Below are 19461 nucleotides of genomic sequence, written 5' to 3'. Positions count from 1 at the left end.
CTCTCTGCTATGGCCCGGGAGTGCAGTGGAGGATGGCCCAAGTGCTTGGGCCCTGCACCCCATGGGAGACCAGGAGAAGCACCTGGCTCCTGGCTTCGGATCAGCGCGGTGTGCCGGCCGTGGCGGCCAGGCCATTAGAGGGTGAACCAACAGCAAAAAGAAGACCTTTCTCTCTGTCTTTCTCTCTCTCTCACTGTCCATTCTGCCTGTCAAAAAAAATTTATCTTCTGTGTACAAAAAAGAAACCTGATGTATAGCTGGACCAAAATATTTTAATGAGAGTGGATAAGACATGGAATAGAGCTTGGCCTATGTTCCTGCTTAAATGCATCCTGGGACAACACGTTTATGACAGCAACCATAGCAGTGAATCTCAACTGGGGTACTTCAGGAGACAGAAAATGTGGAATGTATAGTGGTCATTGTTAATAAATATATATAGACTGACCCTGAAAGAAAGAGAAGGTTACAAATTCAGAATTTAGATTAAATCAGTGGATTTGTTGCAGTCTGAGTATGGAGTAACAGATTTCTTTAGTCCTAATCAAGGGACAAATTACGAAAAAGAAAATAGTAACATACATTTAAGATATTTTCATTTAAAACTTGAGCAGATATGTTAAAGGGGAAGAACACGAAAAGGAATAGGCTCGAAGAGCCCCTTTCATTAAGAGGACTCACCCAGTAAATTATGGTTCAGGGCCACGCATTATGGATGAAAGCTAAGATTCCTCATCTCAGCCCAGAATTCCTGATGGAAACCTGAATTAGTAACTTCAACCATTTAAATGGTAATTCTGTTCCCCTTGTTTCAATGGGTAAATTTGTAATGCTGGGAAGGAGTATTTAATACTGAAGTGGGGAAGAAATAAACATTATATCGATACCTTTGGGTAAGTTATATGTATTCAACCCAGATTTGTAATCAATGTGTTTCTCTTTATATGGTCAGTCTATATTTTAGATAAAAGAATATAATCATCTTAATAGTGTTACTCATTTAAATATAAGAAAAGATACTGTGTGTGTGTGTGTGTGTGTGTGTGTGTGTGTTTTAGGTATACAAGAGATGGCTAAGTGTTTTGAAAAGGTTTCATTCATTTATTTCTAAACGTGGCTGGTCAAGTATTTAAAACAATTTGAGAGGAATGGGGCAGCATTTGCTCTAGCAGTTGGGACACCATATCCATGATTGGAGTGCCTGGTTCAAGTATCAGCTCTGCTTCCTACTCCATCCTCCTGCTCATGCACATCCTGGGAAGAAGCAGGTGATAGACCAAGTAGTCCCAGGCACCTACGTGGGAGGTCTGGATTGACTTCCTGGCTCTAGGCCTTGGCTTGATCCGGTATTGGCCTTTGTGGGCATTCTGGGGTGAACCAATGGCTGGAAGTTCTCTCTCTCTCTCTCTCTCTCCCCTTGCACCTCTTTCTTCTTTCTCTATCTCCCTCTCCATCCCTTCTTCTGTATCTAAGACTAATAAACAATATTTTAATAAACAATATTTTGAGAGACTATATTAAACTTTACTGTAAAATTTCTGAGAAAATTTGATTAATTATGTAAGTAACATTCAATAACTAAGGATGATTTGTCTTACAATCAGGAGATAACTGATCATTACATTCTGAGACAGGTGTTCTTATTTTGTTCTTCTTTTATACAAAAATAGCCCTATTTATAAAAAGAATAGCAACATTTTAAAGACGACTTTTACTACACAAGGAAAGCTAGGTTTAATTTTAAATGTACTTCAGTAAATTGAATGTTGGCGCCATAAATAATTTGTTTTAATTTATAAATTAAATCTTAATAAAATGAATAATGATTATAAAGGCAAAAATACTGCTCTACCAGTTGTCTATCCAATATACATCCTCATTTCTGTCTATGCCAGCAGAATCTTGATTTTTTTGTGTGTCTGCTTCTTTGGGGAAGCAGTGGAATGAGATAGGTCTAAGCAAATAATGACAAGTCTTTTTCTTTCTCTAGACTTCCTTTCAGCTACAAAGGGCCATGAACAATGAAGAAATGTGTCATTAGTGTTTCTGGGAAAGCTTTTACTTCCTGATTTAAGAGGCTATGTGGTTGGTTCTACCTTTTATCTACTTTTTCTTTTCATGAGGCTAGCTGTGATGTCTAGTAATTCAGCAGAAATGTTATTATTATGAGTATGATAGAAGGTCAAGGGAATCCAAAAGGTGTTAATCTTGCATTGCTGAGCCACTAAACCAATATAAGACCCCAAATGTCTCCAGACATCTTATATGAGAAAATGAATAAACTCCTATTTATTTGAGTCATTATAAGACTTTTAAAAATCATTTGCAGCCAAAGCATTGCAAATTACTCTTCAAGTAACTGCTAATGGTCTTTTCTGTGCACAAAAATCCTCCCATTAAGACACCAAGATTCTTATTTGACAACCATAAATGGTGAGAGATAATTTGAGTCATGGGAATTCTGATTTGGGTGTCAACTTATTTCTCCCAGAAACACTATACTTTGAGCAACTGCCCTAAACACACTGAATTGTTATGCTTTAGACCCACCATGAAATAAAGAAAAAACAATGTTGAAACTACCTCTTCTGCCTTGAGGGTGATGATTCTGGAGGTGGGAATCTTCGCTTTGGGCTTTGCCCTCAGTAACTCCTTGTAACTCTTATTTTCTGCCCCCATTCCATACACCACTTGTAGCTTACACATGGCTTCCTCCATGGCTTCATCATCCTTGTCCCATGCATCTGCCTCTTCTCCACTCAGGTCCTCTGTCCTGTGCAGGAGTTTAGTCAAGTTTTTAAGCTCCTCCTTCCACTCCTGCCAAGACAGAGTAGGGACAAGCCTTCATGACACAGACACAGAAAACAATGACACTGCGCCCTGTGGAAGACGGTGTGACAGTACATTCATCTTATCCAGCAAGTCCATCTTATCCAAGTTTTGTCAATGAGGAAACAGGCCAAATAAGCAGTGATTGAAAAGCAGGGGGGGGGGGGGGGGGAGGGGCGGGGAAGGAGTAAGCACTTACCTGGTCAGAAAGAAGGTGGATTTTAGCCTCATACTGCTCACAGTAGCCTGAGCTCACTTGCACAATACACGAAGTACATGTACTCTCTCCAGACACTGGTAGAAACATGGCTTGCTGGATGATGGCATTGATTAGGGAGCTCTTCCCAGCCCCTGTGCTCCCAAATAATCCAACGTAGATTGGGTCCAGTGAAGGCTTTTCAATCAAGGCAAGAAGCCTATTTCTGGATCAATGTTTAAATGCACATGATCATGATCAAAGTGTACTGGGAAGAACATTGGGACAGAATGCAAAGGAACTGAGATCTGTCCTTTGGCAAGGAACTACATCCTTCTGAGTCTCTGATGTCTGCAAAAACTATTTGGTAAAATAGCTCTATGCAATTCCTGTAATGTCTATATAGCTGTGAGGCATCTTTATTTATGTTCTACAGAAACTGCATATTCCTGATCCTAGAAATAACATTTGTGTAGGGGTAACATAGTGTTAGGAGCAACCCACAGTTTTCCTGAGAAGGAGACATAGGCTCAAGTCGTCAAGTCAGCTCAGCATAAATCATTGGGTCTTGGGCTTAAAGTCATGTGACCTGGGTGGGATTTGGGGCCCTTTCACTTAGCAACAATGCGACTTTGCTCAATGCCTTAGCCTCTCTGAGCCTCAATTTCAGTAAAATGGGGAGTATGATAATGGCTTCTACTTGACAGGGGTATTGGGAGGATTAAATGAAGTTTGATTTACATGTAAAGTAGTCGGCCAGTGACAATAGTGACGGTCAGTGAATGGCAACGATCAGTAATAAGAATTATTATTATGGGCCAAGCTGCAGAAATGTTTAGCCTTTGCTTGGTTTCTGATTGATAACTCCCCCTTGTTTTTGGGAAACATACCCATGAGCACTGAAGGTGTTACACTAAAGCAAGGTTTAAAGGTAGTGGGTTTCAGACTCACATGAGATACTTGACTCCACTAGGAATGCTGTCATCCAAGAAGACAGACTGAATAAGTTTCTGATAAGTGTTGCTCAAAACCCGTCTGGTCCTGGACTCCAATCTTTCATCTGGAATCAACAGGGACACATTACCTTAACATACCTGGCAGGGACCAAGTACCAGATCTCCAAAGAAGGAGACTGTAGAATATTGTAGAGCAGGGAGAAAAGAAATGAAATGAAAAGCCAGCTATACAAGATAATAAGTTTTCTGACACTAGAGATAGTAGTTCATTGGAGATAACAACCATGGATTCTATAAAGCTCCATATAGCCAGTCTGCTCTGAAACTCCAGATGTCATCGTAGGCTTCGCCATGGCTGTTAGCCTTTTATGATTGCTTTTTTCCTGAGGGCACACAAAAAGCCAAATGCAAGCACACCAAATAAACACCCCTGAAAGGAACCAACTGTGCATTTTCACAGTCTTTGCTCTAACTGGGAAGCAGTTATTTCGATAAGAGCCCTCCCACCCAGACACCTGGAGACAAATGAAGAGCTGCAGTGAAGAGCTGCAGGTCCTTTGAGATCTCTCTTTCTGGAACAGGTTCGTTTGAAGATGTGTCATCCAGCTCCCAGATGTAGCCTTCTCTTCCTTTGAGCCTTTTACACAGCTGGAAGAACCCAGAACCACATTAAGCCAAGCCACACCACAGCTCATGACACTCACACTCCTTAAAGGCACTTTGCTCCAGCGAGGGAAACGCTCGGAACCGCCGGTCTCGATCCAGTCGCCGCCTTTTTTTCATTGGCTCTCTAATTAAGTCATCATCTACTAGAGATAAAGAAAAGTTTTATGAAACTACAGGTCCAGGGGCACGGTATCTTCGCCTCACTTCTATCAGTGTCCAGACCCCAAGGTTCTAAGAGGACCTCTGCCAGCTTCGCCTGCCAGGTAGCTCACTGGGAAAAGATCATTGCTGAGTCATTCCACCTTGGTGCCTACTTCTCAGAGTCATGGGACTTTTTGCATTTAGCTCCAAAATGTAGAGTTCTACAGATCTCTGCAGGTTCCTTAGAAGTTCCTCTCTGCAGTCCCTTAGAAGTTAAAGTGGTAGACATTTTGAGCCAAATGTCAAGAGCTAGGAAATCAACCAACTGTGCAGAGAAAAGGCCTAGATAGGACTAAGTCTAGGATGAAGAAAGGTTTCTGGGAGTTCTTTTCAGACTGGGTAAGAAATTGATGAAAAGCAGAATGCAGAGCAGGAATTTGGTGAAATGGTGAAGACTCCATTTGGGATGCCCTCATTCCATACCAGAGTGCCAGAGTCCTGGCTCTGTTCCAATTCCAGCCACCTGCTAATGTGTACCCTAGGAGGCAGCAGGTGATAACTCAAGTATTTGGGTACCTGTCCCCGACAGGGGAGACCCTAGATTGAGTTCCTGGCTCCTGGCTTCAGCCTGGTCCAGACCCAGCAACTATTTTTTCAAAGAGCAGAACGTGGAAGAAAGAAGGGGGCCATATGTCCAGTGCAAACGACTTCTCCTTGAACCTCAGTTCCTTCATCTGTAAAATGAGAGAACTGACGACACCACTATAAGAATTTGAGATGGGAGATGTGTTTTATAAGATGATCTCCCTTGGAGATTAAATTTGGGGAAGATTTTTACCTTTCCACAAGGAAAGATGTTAGCAGCAGCTTCCTTAGAAATGCAAGAATAGAAATCAGAAGCAGATTTGTGTAGTTCTGCAGAGATTCACTCACATAGTCTCCTTTGATTATAAAGTGGGCTATGTGGGACCCAAAAACCCAAGGAAGGGGTTTAACCCAAATGTTATGTTCTAGATGGGTTTAAGCAAACACCTCTTGGTAATGTTCACCAGGTGAGAAAGGGGTGACAGGCAGGTGCTTGGGATGGAGGTGGTTGGGAAGGGTCCCAGCCCAGTGAGTGGCCCTGGGGCTAGCTTGTGCCTTAGGAAATGGCTGAGAGGTGAACTGGAAGAGTGGATTCCCAAGAGTCCTATCACTCTAAGTTCACAGACATGAGGAGGTCCTCATCCCTGAAGAATGGCAGAGAAGGAGCTTCCCTTGGGGACCCAGGATGACTGTCTGAGCAGAAGGCCCCGCCTCTGCCACTGGGCTCCAGATGTGGGTCTCCCAGACAGCTCAGGCAGCCTCCCTGCTCCGCTCAGCATTGCATGTGCCAGCACAAATCCTGCTGCCTTCCCGAGCCAGCTCACACCTCATAGGATATTTTAGCACAGAGCCATGCTGTTTTCTGAGGTCTGAATCTTTGCCACCTCATGCTCAGGCAGCGACAGGGAGTTGAAAGAATTTGTACTTCACACCCTCCTCTCTTAGACATGCTAACTTATGACTGAGTGCAACTGGAAGAATTCACCCTGGCTCAGCTGAAAGACTGCATTAAACTAAATACCAAGTGGTTGCTGGGCCGGGGAAGAAAAGAGTATGCTACTCAGGCATCTCAGCCAGCTACAGGCTGAAGAACACTTCAGTCTGGGATCCAAAAGGCATCGCAGAATTCCAGGATGTTTCCACAACCTGTCTGTGGAAAGAACATAAAAGGATGTGGACTCTGCGACTCATGAACTCTTGTGTAAATAGTGTTTGCATGGTCTGTTAGCCATGTTATGAAACAAAGGACAGTCCATATCTCAGGGGCCCCTTAATTCAACCTTCTAAGGACTGCTAACTAATCTGATAAAAGATTAGAAAGATTGAAACTTACTTCTCAACCAAAGCAAAAGCTAAAAAGTCCAATTTTAAAAAAAATAACAGAGTTTTAAACTCTTCTTTCATTATCTAAAATGAAAAACCACATGGAAAGGAGACAGTATTCCCCTCTGGATTTCAGTCATGAACGGCAGTATTTTTACATTAAGCAGTAATTGGAATGAAGTGGCCTGAACCTGGATCAAAGCTCTTATTCTTATCTTTCATTGCTGGGTTCCGCCTTGTCCTTTCCAGCATTCTATGCTGAATCTAGCAAAGAGCAGTAGGGGTGGATGGAGGCAGTCCCCCCAAATGCTCAGGCTACTACTGCTTTTGCTTCATGCGGCCACTAGGTGTCACTTTTGAAAACTGATCTGGACAAAGATGCAAGTTCACGGTTCACTCAAACCTTCCGCAGATCCCTTGCATCTTCCAAGAGAAGTACCCCACGTCTCAGGGCTAACTGCAGCCAAGGGGAGCCCCAAGGTTCGTTCTCCCAGTTTTCGTGGCCAGCCGTGCTTCAGAGGCTGCTCACTACCCACCGAGCAGGAAACACAGCCTCCTTCTCCCTAAGGGGTTCATCTCCTGGGAGTGAGCACACTCTCTCCTCAGTTCTCAAAACACAAGTCATGATACATTCCTGCTTTCTGCATGAGGGGGTTACTTTCTTGACATCATCCTTGGGAAAGTTCCCTGATTAGCTCCAGGGGCCCCATGATAGCTTCTGAGGGAGAGCGGCCACCTGCCCTGACTCCAGTGGGCTTCACCATTTAAGGACAGGCTCTACCATGCACACCTTTCCTCTGCAAGGAAAGCCACCTGACACCGTGCTAGGGCCTTGCCTTGTCCCCCTGAAACAGGCTATCTCTAGAATGTCCAAGGTGATTTTCCAGATCAGTCTCTTTTTTTTAAGAAAATAAAAGCCCACAAGTTTAATAGCTGGTCAGACAATTCCCTTTGTTATGAATAGCTATTATAGTTATTGTAGGCATTCACTATTGAAACTTATGAGAAAGTAGTTTCTGAATAAAGAGTAAGGAATAACAGCTACAGTTAAATATGGTCTCACCCACTTGGCTTTGGTCAGATAACAGCACTAAGTTCCTATTTATTCACTAGGGGATGCTCCAGGGATGTTACCTGGGTGTGGCTCCTGATCCACCAAATCCCCAATTTCTGCCATCTCTTCTTAGGCGAACTCTTCCTCCTGTCCACTTAGGAGAACTGGCCTGAAAATACAAAATACAAAGAGGGGTTGGGGTAGAAGAAATTGAAGATGCAAAAACAAAATCTAAGAATGTGTAAATCTGCTTGTGCATTGGTTATGATCATTTTAACTTTTCTTGGACTCTCTCCAGGTGCCACGTATACTACTTGTTGGCTTAAACAGGACAACAATCAATGTGTGACTATTGGTTCTCTGGAGCACTTGTGTCTGCAAAAGTTTAAACTTTGCTATCTGACATATTGAAGACGGCTCACGCTGGAGTGAGAATAAACCTCTGGTGACCCAAGCCGTGAGGGTGAATTCACGTAGCTTTGCTTCTTGGAGTGACATCTGTGCTCTAGTCAGGTTAAGTCTCAGGGCGTTATGCAAGTGCTAGTTAGTGCCAATGAATCTCAGCAAAAATCTGGGAGGTGGCTGGAACCTTTGATCTTCGTAGGGTTACAGCTGTGATCACAGGCTCAGCTCAGGTCCTGTTATGTCAATAACAGGTGTAGTGGGGGCTCTCCCGGCCCATGGAGACGAGCATGGACTGAGCCCTCGACGTGCTCTGGAGTCAAGTGAGTGTGCGTGGGATAAGGATGACACTGGGCTATTGGGATGGATCTAGAAGTTCAGCATGTACCCTAAGTGGTTGGATGGCTCCTGGGTAAAGATTTGGCATGAGATCCTGAAAGCTACACATTTCAGAACAAACTGTTTCTGTCTGAATCTAACTGAATCTAGAAAGCCCCGCAGATTAATTCTCAGTCACCCTGGGCTGGTAACACCGGGTAAGGGACAAGTATCCAAGAAATGTTTGCTTCTTGGCGGAGATCCTAATGTAGGTGCTTGGCGTCTAGCTAACAGATGGGGCAGGACCCAGCACTAAGGTCCCTGGTCAGAACTTTCCTTGCCAGTGTCTCTGCATACCAGCCTGTCCTCTCTAACCCCTAAAACCTGCCCCAGGTTCCAGAGGGGGAGACAGATTTGAGCTTTGCCTCGTGTTTCCTTTCCAGTTGACTGTGTGATAATGTCTTTCTTTTCTCAGAAGCTAGCGCCATATTCTCAGCTTCCATTCACCCCAGGCCACAAGCCTTTGCAGGTGTCAGAGTTACACTGGGGGCTTGGGAGTGGCGAGATGTGAAACCAGTTCCCTGGACCTGCCAGACCACCTCATCCCCATTTCCACTAGAAGGACACCCCTGCTAGGGCCTAAAACACCCCTGAAACATGGAGCATCTGAGGAGGGAGAGAAAAAGAGGCACAGCCAAAAGTAGTGTCAGAGCCAGCCTGGGTCCAGCCCCCCAGAAAATGGGCCATGGTGGGTAGGGAGACCTGGAGACCCACGGATGCACCTAACAGAGGGCACTGTGTGAAGTGTTTGGGAACATGTTATCCTGGAGCTATTTTGTCTTCATCCACAGAAGAGAATCTGGGGGAGACATGGGTAGCACTCAAAGTGCTTCCTCTCCATAGCTAATGTTTCTGTTGGGATCACTCAGCTGTGAATTTCATAAGCAGAATCACCAGCCCCTTCTGAAATATGCAAAACCCCCTGATCTGTCCACTCCCATGAGATCCATAGGTATTAGCGAGACTGCTTCATTTACACATTACCCACAAGTGAAAGCCACAACAAGTCAGCCAAGAGACAGTTCTTAGTTGGGCTTGTAGACACTAACCACTGTGCCTGGCTAAGAAGTGCTGCGAACCCCAGTGACATGCAAGATCTCAGCTCTCTACTTCTCAGCGCCTTCTCTTGTGGCCCTCCCTCAAGCCATCCCATACTCCTTATTGTTCCACAAACCAGAGTATCCACTGCACTTCCATGATCATTAGCCTTTAGTGGGTGCCTTTCCCCTGTTCTTCCAAGTTGTATTTTTTTTTCCTTCAGGATCCTGTTTTAGCGTTTTCTCTGTGAAATGGTGCTGGATTCCCAGTCATTCCTCTCTTTTGTCCCCACTGTGCCACTCACCCTTCTGTTGACTGTGCTTTGTTTTATCCCTTCCTCCTTATTGAAACATGAGCTCTTCCAGGTCAAGGGACTGCATTTTTTCAACATTACATTTCTACTAAGAAGAGCAATGACTGACAATAAATATTTGCTGAATGGATCTCCCTAGCCATTATTTGTACAAAAAATGTACAGAAAGATGTATACAAAAGCCAAATTCATTTCATTATATGATTAGAGCCCCAGCTTAAAGGATAAAGCAAAGAGTAGGAACAGACAGACAAGCATGGCATTGGAACAGCATTAATAATGAGGATTTCTCCAGAAGCCTGGGAACCACCTTCCTTATAGAAACGAAGACACAGGCAAAGGCAGAAGCAGGGGAAGGAATTGCACAGTGGTCTTCAAACCTATGGCCTTGGAGCTACATACAGAAGAGAGGTGGTATGTATCTTCTCTGGTTCCAAGACGGTAGAACCATATCCACTAGATGGCAGGTATAAGAAAGTGTTTGGGATTACCAGTCTTGAGTAGTCAGAATCATACCAATGGGATGAGCTCCATTAGAAAGTAATGAATTTCCTGCCACTGGAGGTAGCTGAGCCCACCTCAGCCACCTAATGGTGGCATGGGACTAGCTAGATGATTTAGAGGGCTTCTTCAAATCCCAAGATTCCATGTTTTTATTGTGAAATGCTCACTGGAAATGCTGATAGTGGAACTTCTGTTTGAGATTACTTAATTTCATGAGAAACACAATCAGTCCCTAGTTGGAAATTAGTTGAAAATGCAAAGGCACATCAAAACCTAAGTGAATTAGGACAAGAAAGTGAGTTGATGAGCTATTCCATGGGTAAGTACACAGGAATGTCTGTCAACAACTGTCATCAACACAGTCCTTCCTCAAATGACGCCACGATCCACTTGTCCCAAAGGGATGGAGCAATTGGTGGCATATGCTGTAAAAGTCTGGTTTCCAGCCAGTGCCACAGCTCAATAGGCTAATCCTCCGCCTGCGGCGCTGGCACACCGGGTTCTAGTCCCGGTCGGGGTGCCAGATTCTGTCCCGGTTGCTCCTCTTCCAGTTCAGCTCTCTGCTGTGGCCTGGGAGTGCAGTGGAGGATGGCCCAGGTCCTTGGGACCTGCACCCCATGGGAGATCAGGAGAAGCACCTGGCTCCTGGCTTCAGATCAGTGCGGTGCACCGGCCGCAGCGGCCATTGGAGGGTGAACCAATGGTAAAGGAAGACCTTTCTCTCTGTCTCTCTCTCACTGTCCACTCTGCCTGTCAAAAAAAAAATTAAAAAGTCTGGTTTCTGTGGAGAAGCAGTTGAAAATAGTTCAAAGCTGCTCAGTCAGGCCAGGTTCTGTGTGAGTGGTTTCTTTCACTTGTAAACATATTCCAACTCTGTGGTTAGCAGTTTTGCTTGTGATACTTATTTACATTCATGTGCCCTGGGCTTAAGAATAGCATCTTTTAAACAAGACTCTGCACATTTAGCTAAACACAGGAAGGCTGCACAGAACTGGTTTCCTGTTAAATGACTGTGACTTTTAACAGTTATTCTTGCTCCTCTCACTCTCTCTTTCTTCTGTTTGTGTTTACTTACTGTCTTTTTTTCTTGTAGAAAAATAACAGAGGCAAACACAAATTCATCAGCATATGGTAGAATTAAATAAAGAATATTGGAACTCTTATTAATTTGGACACTGAGATTCAGAGAAGGGAAGAAAATTGTCCAAGGTCACATTAGTAAGGGAATGGCTATGAGGACTTGAACCCAGGTCTCCTGGCTCCAAGTTCATTGCTCTTTGCATTACACTAAGAAGCATCAATGGGCACGATTTAAACAAATGTAGGAAAGTGGCAGGAGTAGTGCCCACAAAGGAGGGTTATCTCAAGTACCCACCAAAGGCGTTTTTGGAGAGTGAAAGCTGTTGAATAGGAGGGAGAGCAACAACTTGATAAAAGTGCACATAGGGATTCAAGCTAAAGCTACTGCCTATAAACCCTAAAATGCCCCCAGAAGTAAAATGCACCAGAGAGAGAGCATTAGAGGAGTCCATTGCCACCATAACTGTTCTACGTCTACTGCAGAAGTGAGTGTGTTTATTGTGAATTAGAAAGGTCCTGATCCTTCCCCTACTTCTCTCATCAGAATCTCATCTCACCCTACCTTGCTTCACTTCATTGACCCCTCTTGAGAGGATTTTTGGTTCTTTCATTCCCACCTCTGCCCCCAAAACATCACTACTAGATAAAAATTTAAGTGCTTAAATGAACACATTTCTTTAAGGGACATTTTAACATCGATTTAGTCCCATTTGCAAAACAAATCCTTGGTGCACAGTAAGCAGTGAGCAAATATTTGTTGGATGAAGTGTACCTTTTGAATCTATCTTAGATGGTAAGCTTAATAATGATAGTGATTGTATTTATTTTACTCATTCATTCAACAAATTTCTGTTGAGCATTTATGTGAGTTAGGCACTGTTCTAGACTCTGGGAATTTAAAAGAGAACAAAAGGGCAAGGTGCCTGCACACAGGACTTGCCTTCCAAACTGTAAATGGTAAGGACGAAATTAATCAGGATTTGGAGTCAGGATGCCTGAGTTTTTGTATCCTGCTCCTACATATCCATGTGACACTGGACAAATCACTTGATGTCTTTGAGCCCCAGTTTCCGAAATATAGAGTAGGAACACCTCTATATAGATTAAATGTGATAATTCTTATGAAATTGCTTTATAAGCACTTAAGTATCTGTACAAATATTGGTTTTGAATATTGTGAAGCTAAGCAAACTAGAAATCAGTGCCAGGATTCATGTGGACCAGGTCTATTTTGTTTGGGGGCAACAGATGCCACCTTAGCTGATGGACCGACTTCTATTCTTGAGCGAGGGTCTGTCACACTGAGGATGCTATACCATCCTCCTTGATGGATTTGATCAAGGGTCATCCTCCCATGAGGAGGTAGGACGAAGTATGGGATAGGGATGAAGAGATTCTCATAAAATGATGGAATGTTGATGACATTTAGGATCTATTTCCCTTCTTTTTAAGTTTTAGGTTCAGGTTCAAGTACCTTTGGCACTGGCAACATTTCCTCCCATCTTAATGGACATTGTACTGTTCTTGCAAACAATGTATTTCCCAAAGGAACAATTTAAACACAACAGCTTAGAAACCAAAGGTAAAACAAGGGTCTTCAAGTCCTCAAAGGAAAAGAGATCCATTTTCCACATTAACACATCAGCAAATGTGCATGACACTGTAGCCTCAGGAGGCAGTTGCAATAGAAAGGGCTTTGGTAGGATCTGTTTTTTTTTTTTTTTTTCCATCCTTATCCCCAGGTGAACAGGTAAATAAAATAAGCAGAAATTTTCATAACGTACTTTATCAGATTCTAACGAAATGAATTTGAATCTTCTCGTATTGCTCTCCCAAGCTTGTCAAAGCTAATGAGGCATAAGACAACATTTCCCCTCTTATCAGGAAGTAGTGCTGCTGCCAACAATGCCTGCAATCGTTCTTTTGGGAGCAATGATAAATGACTTGCCTAAGATCACACTTAGGCAAAATTCAAACTAAAAGCAGATTCTCTCCAGTTATAGTTCATTGGCTTTTGCCTTAAGATCCACTTCTACAAAAAACAAAACAAAACAAAACAAAAAACTACTTTAAGACAATCAGGCAAGAGGGAATAGTTAGAATACAGATGAATTCCAAATGATTCAGGCAGATTATCCATCCACCTTCCAGGAGAGGAGCATGACTCCCAGCTCCTTAGTTGTGAGCTTGGCACACAGACTTCCTTCCAAAGTGTCCAGTATGGAAATCAGGGGGCAAAGAGTAACCTGACAAACACTGCCTCAGCCAACAAATCCTGCAGACAGTGTGTGCCCTTGACATGACGTGAGGAACGCTGCATGAGCTCTGTGATCTTCCTCCCCAAACCCCTAACTCCAGTGTAATCATAAGAAAACTTCAGACACATGCTTGCAGAGACGAATCCTACAAAACACCTGTCCCATACTCTGCAAAATTATCAAACTCATCAAAAACCAGGAAAGTCTGAGAAGCTGTGACAGCCAAGAGGAGCCGAAGGAGACGTAACTAAAGACAATGTCATGTCCTGGAGGGGGCCCGAGAATGGAAAAGAATGTTAGAAATAAACTACAAATCTGAATGAAGTGTAGACTTTGGTTAAGAATAATATACCAATACTGGCTCATTAATTGTAAAATATTTGATACTCAGATCATAGGGGAAATTGGACATCAAATATATTGATGTACTCTGAACTAGACTCTTCATTTTTTCTGTAAATATAAACCTGCTCTAAAACATGTAGTTTATAACAAACAACAACAACCGCAGGTTACAGTATAAATAACATAAGAGAAACAACTTACCAGGTGTCACTAGATAGGCAAAAGAAACGTTTTAGGCTTCAGTTCCAGGAGTCCACAAAGGAGATGGCTTCTCTGTCTTGGCACAGATGTTTGGAACCAGCTGGGTCTACAGCCCTTCTGGACACAGTGGTAAAGCCACACGTACACAGTGGAACTGAAACTAACTTGCCAACAGGGCCTATTTGCACAATCTCTTCCCTCAGACATCAATGCCTGTCACGTGCGCTTAGTTCTCCCTCTACTGGTGATTTCTGTGCCTCAGCAGTTAACTGTACTCAAGTTCTTAAGCAGAAGTGCTACTAAATTATTTAATAACTAACATTATTTTTGAGCAATTTTAAAACTTCCTGGGTTCTTTATGATAGCCCTTGGCACCTGCTATGGAACACCTGAATACTAGGACTGTTAGACTTTTGATCATTCTATCAGGCTGAATTTTCATTGAACTGTTTGAAAACATGGAAGCAATTGAAAGAGAAATTTCATAGAGCCCCACCATCACACCAAACACCTATCACACTCTCTGCCTTGCAGTCTGTTAATAGATCAACTAGCCACATGCCCATCAAAGGCTAATCATTGGGGGCAGGTGCTTGGGGAAGCTGTTGGGACACTGCTTGGAATGTCCTCATCCTAGATCAGCCTGTCTAGGATTGAGTTTCAGCTCCAAAACCAATCCCAGGTTCTTGTTGATGTGCATGCTAGGAGAGAAATGATGGCTCAAGTTGTGGGGTCTCTGCCACTCATATGGGAGACCTGAATTGAAGTTCTGGGCTCTGCCTTTAGCCTGGTTCAGGCCTGGCTATTGCAGGCATTTGGGGAGTGGACAAGTAGATAGATGCTCTCCCTGCCTGTCTGTCTCTTTATAGGTCTCTGCTTTTTCAAATAAAATAAAAATAAATTAAAACATTTGTGTTTTTTTTTTAAAGCTAATCCCTTCTCTTGTGCATCAGATTCTACTCCCTCTCTCCAACTGAATAAGCAGACCACTTCCTCCCCTTAGTTCATCAAACTTTGATTCACCACTGGATTATTCCTATCATCACACAAACTTGTCGTTCACTTCCATTTTATTAAGAAGGGAGAGAGAAAAAGAGAGAGGTCTCGAGAGAAAAGAGGAAGAGAGAGGGAGAGGGTACTAGCTCCTATCCACTGATTCTCTCCTCAAATATCAACAATGGGCAGGACTAGCTGGGGGCCAAAGCTGGGAGCTGGAAACTCAGTCCAGGTCTCCCATGTGGGTGTCAGGAACCCAATTTCCTGAGCTAGCATTGCTGCCTCCACAGTCTGCATTGTCAGGAAGAGACCATCGGGAGCTGGAGCCAGGCAGTGAACCCAGGGACTCTGGGCATCCTAACTGGTGTCTTTTTTGTTTTGTTTTGTTTTGTTTGACAGGCAGAGCGGACAGTGAGAGAGACAGAGAGAAAGGTCTTCCTTTTGCCGTTGGCTCACCCTCCAATGGCCGCTGCGGCCGGCACACTGCGCTGATCCAAAGCCAGGAGCCAGGTGCTTCTCCTGGGCTCCCATGGGGTGCAGGACCCAAGCACTTGGGCCATCCTCCACTGCACTCCCGGGCAACAGCAGAGAGCTGGCCTGGATGAGGGGCAACCGGGAAAGAATCCAGCGCCCCGACTGGGACTAGAACCCAGTGTGCCAGTGCCACAGGTGGAAGACTAGCCCACTGAGCCACGGCGCCGGCCTGGTGTCTTAACCATCATAACAAATGCCAATCCCCCTGAACTTCTTTAGGAAAAAACTCCTCAAGAGGGTTGTCTAAATTCATTGGATCAAAATTGTTCCCTTCTCACTACTATCATAAGTAGACTCTAGTCAAGCCTTCGCCCTTAGCATTCTACCAGAACTGCTCTTGCCAAAGTCCCCCAGGATCCTGGTCACTTCAACTCTCATCTTGCTTGGCCATCAGATTTGACTCAGCTTAGCATTCCTTTCTCCTTGACACACATTCTCTCAGGCTCCAGGTAATCACACGCTCTCCCTGGAGGCCATCTCCCTGGAGGCACCTCCTCCCTCTCCTTTGCTGCTTGTTTATTCCTCCTCCCCAACTTGTTAGTAGAATTCTCCAAGGTTCAGTCCTTGGTCTTGTCTCTTTCCGCACTCCTCCTGTCTCATAGCTTTAACTTTTCCCGTATGCCTATAACTCTTGACTGTTATTTCCAGTCTTATCTGCTTCATAGCTTTTGCTTACCAGGCACCCCAAATTCAGATACAAAACAGACCACCCTGGAATCCCCTCAAAACCCCATTCCACCTACAGTCTTCTGCACTTTAGCTCCTGGCAACTATATCATTCCATTCCCTTGGTTATGGGGAAACTTTTTTCTACCAAGGGCTATTTGGATATTTAGAATACCATTTGCAGGCCATACAAAATCATCAACTTAAAAATTAACCTGCTGTAGATTTATCGAATTTCGAGTCCTGCCTGCTATTGCCTTGGCAGGACCAAATGAATTCATGGGCCTTTATAAGGCCCAGGGGCTTGATGTCCCCCGCCCTTGGTGTGGTGTTATCTTTAACATTGATATCTGCCTTTATCCTATATCCTACATCTCTTCTGGTGGAAAATATTGTTAAAATCTTCTAAACATATTCAGAATCTGAACACTTTTCACCACAGACACAGCTTACTACCATGATTTGAGTTACAACAACCTCTGGCCTTGTTCAGTGGTTCCCAAACTTTGCTGCACATGGGAAGCACTCAAGAATCTTCTAAACAGACCAACGTCTGGCTCCCGCCCCTGACATTTTGATTTAATAGGATGAGATATGACTTGGGCACAAGGACAGTTTGCCACTCTCCAGATGATTCTAACGTGCATTGAAGTCTGGGAGTCACTGGCAAAGTGATCCCCACTACCTATTCTCAACACAGCAAATGGACATACTGTTAAGGTAAAATCAGGTCATTGAATTTCTCTGCTAAAAACACCAGTGGCTCTCCATCTCACTGAAGATTAAAAGCCAAAGGCTTTTTGAGGGCCTGTAAGATGTTCATGTGAGCTTCACTACCCTCCTCTCCCACCCAACGGCTTCCGTGACCTCTACTGCACTTTGCCTCACTCACTACTCCACTGATGCTCACCTCTTTCCTTGACTAGGGTAGGCATCGTCTCATCCTGGGACCTTTGCACTAACTGTTCCATCAGCCTGGAACTCTCTTCCCCCAGATACATGCATATCAAGTATTAGCTCAAATATCACATTCTCAAAAGGGTCTATCCTAACCCCTGTTTAAAATGAAAAATTGTGCGACCTCTGTCTGTTTCTCTGAGATAAAAGAGCAAAAAGGGAGATGATGGTGGAGCGTGGAAAGAGCAGACTTGGAGTAAAAATAAAGTTCTGTTCTTGTTCAATTTGAGATGTCTATTACACACTCATGTCTAATAACAGATCAAATAGAGAAGCTGGCATTGGACTATAAGCCTGGGAGCAGAGAGATGGTGTCTAAAGCAATGATACTCTGAAAATTGCCTTGAAGAGATAGAGCTGAGTGATCCCTATGGAATACCACTATTCAGAGGTGAATCAGTCCAACAAATACATGACTTAATAAAAGTGACTGAGAAAAAAACAAAACAAAAGAAAAACCAAGAGATTGGAGGATGCTACCATAAAGGATTTTTGAGGAAGGTAACAGTCATTGGTAGTAGCACAATAATAAGCTATAATAATAAGATATAATAAGATAATAAGAACAAGATGGCAAGATGGGAGTCACAAAGCTTTAGTAAGACAGTTTCGTTGTCCGAGTGGGGTCAAAGATGAAGTTACTTGAATTCCAGTGGGGAGGAAGTGGAGACAGCACAGATTTCTGTTTTTAACGAGAGGGTTCTTAATCTCTAGCTGATAGACAAAGGGGTTCATGGATGAGTTTCAGGAAAAGTTACCATAAATCCTGCCTCCAAACTACAAAATTTGTGTACGTATGTGTCAGACTAAATAACAAAAACCAGAGAGGGATTCTCCAAAGAATGATGATAGAGCATTGCAAATGGAACTCATATGCCACAGTAAGTTATAGGTGGACTCAACGATGGTGAGCGTAGAAAATGCTTTTAAGGGCAAAATGGGGAGTACATCAAATATTGTGAAAAATAATCTACAGCCGCAAAGATTCATAACCAGAATGGCATGAGTTGGTTAAGCAGACAGATGCTGGGCCAGAGTCCTTGAAGCGTTTTGTATCGAATTATTGGCAATCTCTGCGTAATACTGCAGTTCTGGCAGTCTTTTGCTATCATTTCTATCAGAAATGCGTAAGAACCTTCTTTCATAACCTCGCTTTGTTTTTGTCAAAATCATACTGCTTTCACGTTTGTTTTTCTGGAAAGACATGAGTAACTTTCACGACGATTAACAATGGCAAGTGTCATTCATCTGAGACTGAAGTGACCCGGCGCCACGCCTAAACGGCAGATTGCCACCGATTCCTGCCAGGCTCTACGATTGATTTCCACCATCACTACAGGGTTCACGCTCCCGCAGCTTCCCCGGATGTGACGCACCTGAGCCCCTATACCCCATTAGAGACCACCCACCAAACTCAGGATTCCTGGCACAGCCACTTTTGCCCCATCTATGTACCCTGAAGTCAAGCTTTTTTTTTTTTTTTTTTTTTTTGACAGGCAGAGTGGACAGTGAGAGAGACAGAGAGAAAGGTCTTCCTTTGGTTCACCCTCCAATGGCCGCCGCGGCCGGCGCACCGCACTGATCCGATGGCAGGAGCCAGGTACTTATCCTGGTCTCCCATGGGGTGCAGGGCCCAAGCACTTGGGCCATCCTCCACTGCACTCCCGGGCCACAGCAGAGAGCTGGCCTGGAAGAGGGGCAACTGGAACCCGGTGTGCCGGCACCGCAAGGCGGAGGATTAGTCTAGTGAGCCGAGGCGCCGGCGTCAAGCTTTCTAATCCCCAAGCAGATCTCCGATTTACACGCTACCACCCCTTGCCCTAAACTGCCCAGCAAGCAGTCCCCAGAGACGTGAGGCGGGACTTTGCGCTCGCCGGCCTCTGCAGAGAGCTTTACGACCAGTGGCCGTCTTTTTTACGACAGGCCAAGGGTGCTTTGCGGCTGTCAACTTTCCCCGTGGTTTGAGTTCGTAGCGACTCGTGTCGGGTGGCACTTGCGACGGCGGCGGAGAAATGAAGCAAAAGCGGAAAGGTACGGAA

At 44.1% G+C, this 19461-nt stretch overlaps 2 protein-coding genes across 7 annotated transcripts in view; one reads left to right on the top strand and one right to left on the bottom strand.

The window, feature by feature from the left end:
* NUGGC (nuclear GTPase, germinal center associated) overlaps positions 1-14426 on the bottom strand; it is a 50869-nt gene extending 36443 nt beyond the window's left edge. For 2 of the 3 annotated variants that reach the window (XM_051831783.3, XM_089325455.1), the window contains exons 1-6: positions 14270-14425; positions 7831-7919; positions 4686-4790; positions 3977-4085; positions 3029-3251; positions 2584-2817 (exon numbers count right to left, since the gene is read on the bottom strand). In XM_051831783.3, the coding sequence (XP_051687743.2) occupies positions 2584-2817; positions 3029-3251; positions 3977-4085; positions 4686-4790; positions 7831-7873 (714 nt within the window). In that variant the 5' untranslated portion in view covers positions 7874-7919; positions 14270-14425. Of the gene's footprint in view, positions 1-2583; positions 2818-3028; positions 3252-3976; positions 4086-4685; positions 4791-7830; positions 7920-14269 lie in introns of all 3 variants that reach the window. The other variant, XM_051831786.3, reaches the window with a different exon arrangement.
* A 4469-nt stretch (positions 14427-18895) lies between these two features.
* The window catches only part of ELP3 (elongator acetyltransferase complex subunit 3), a 119430-nt gene continuing 118864 nt past the window's right edge, over positions 18896-19461 (top strand). For all 4 annotated transcript variants that reach the window (XM_089325450.1, XM_089325448.1, XM_002709449.6 and 1 more), the window contains exon 1: positions 18896-19453. Coding sequence is in view for 2 of the 4 variants with exons in the window: in XM_002709449.6 (XP_002709495.1) it covers positions 19435-19453 (19 nt within the window). In the remaining 2 variants the exon portion in view is untranslated. The remainder of the gene's footprint in view (positions 19454-19461) is intronic.

Source organism: Oryctolagus cuniculus, chromosome 2 (genome assembly GCF_051225735.1).
Source record: "Oryctolagus cuniculus isolate XC-2025 breed Fujian yellow rabbit chromosome 2, ASM5122573v1, whole genome shotgun sequence".
Lineage (NCBI taxonomy): Eukaryota > Metazoa > Chordata > Mammalia > Lagomorpha > Leporidae > Oryctolagus > Oryctolagus cuniculus.
The sequence above is the reverse complement of the archived record's forward strand: the minus strand, read 5'-3'. Positions and strand labels throughout refer to the sequence as shown.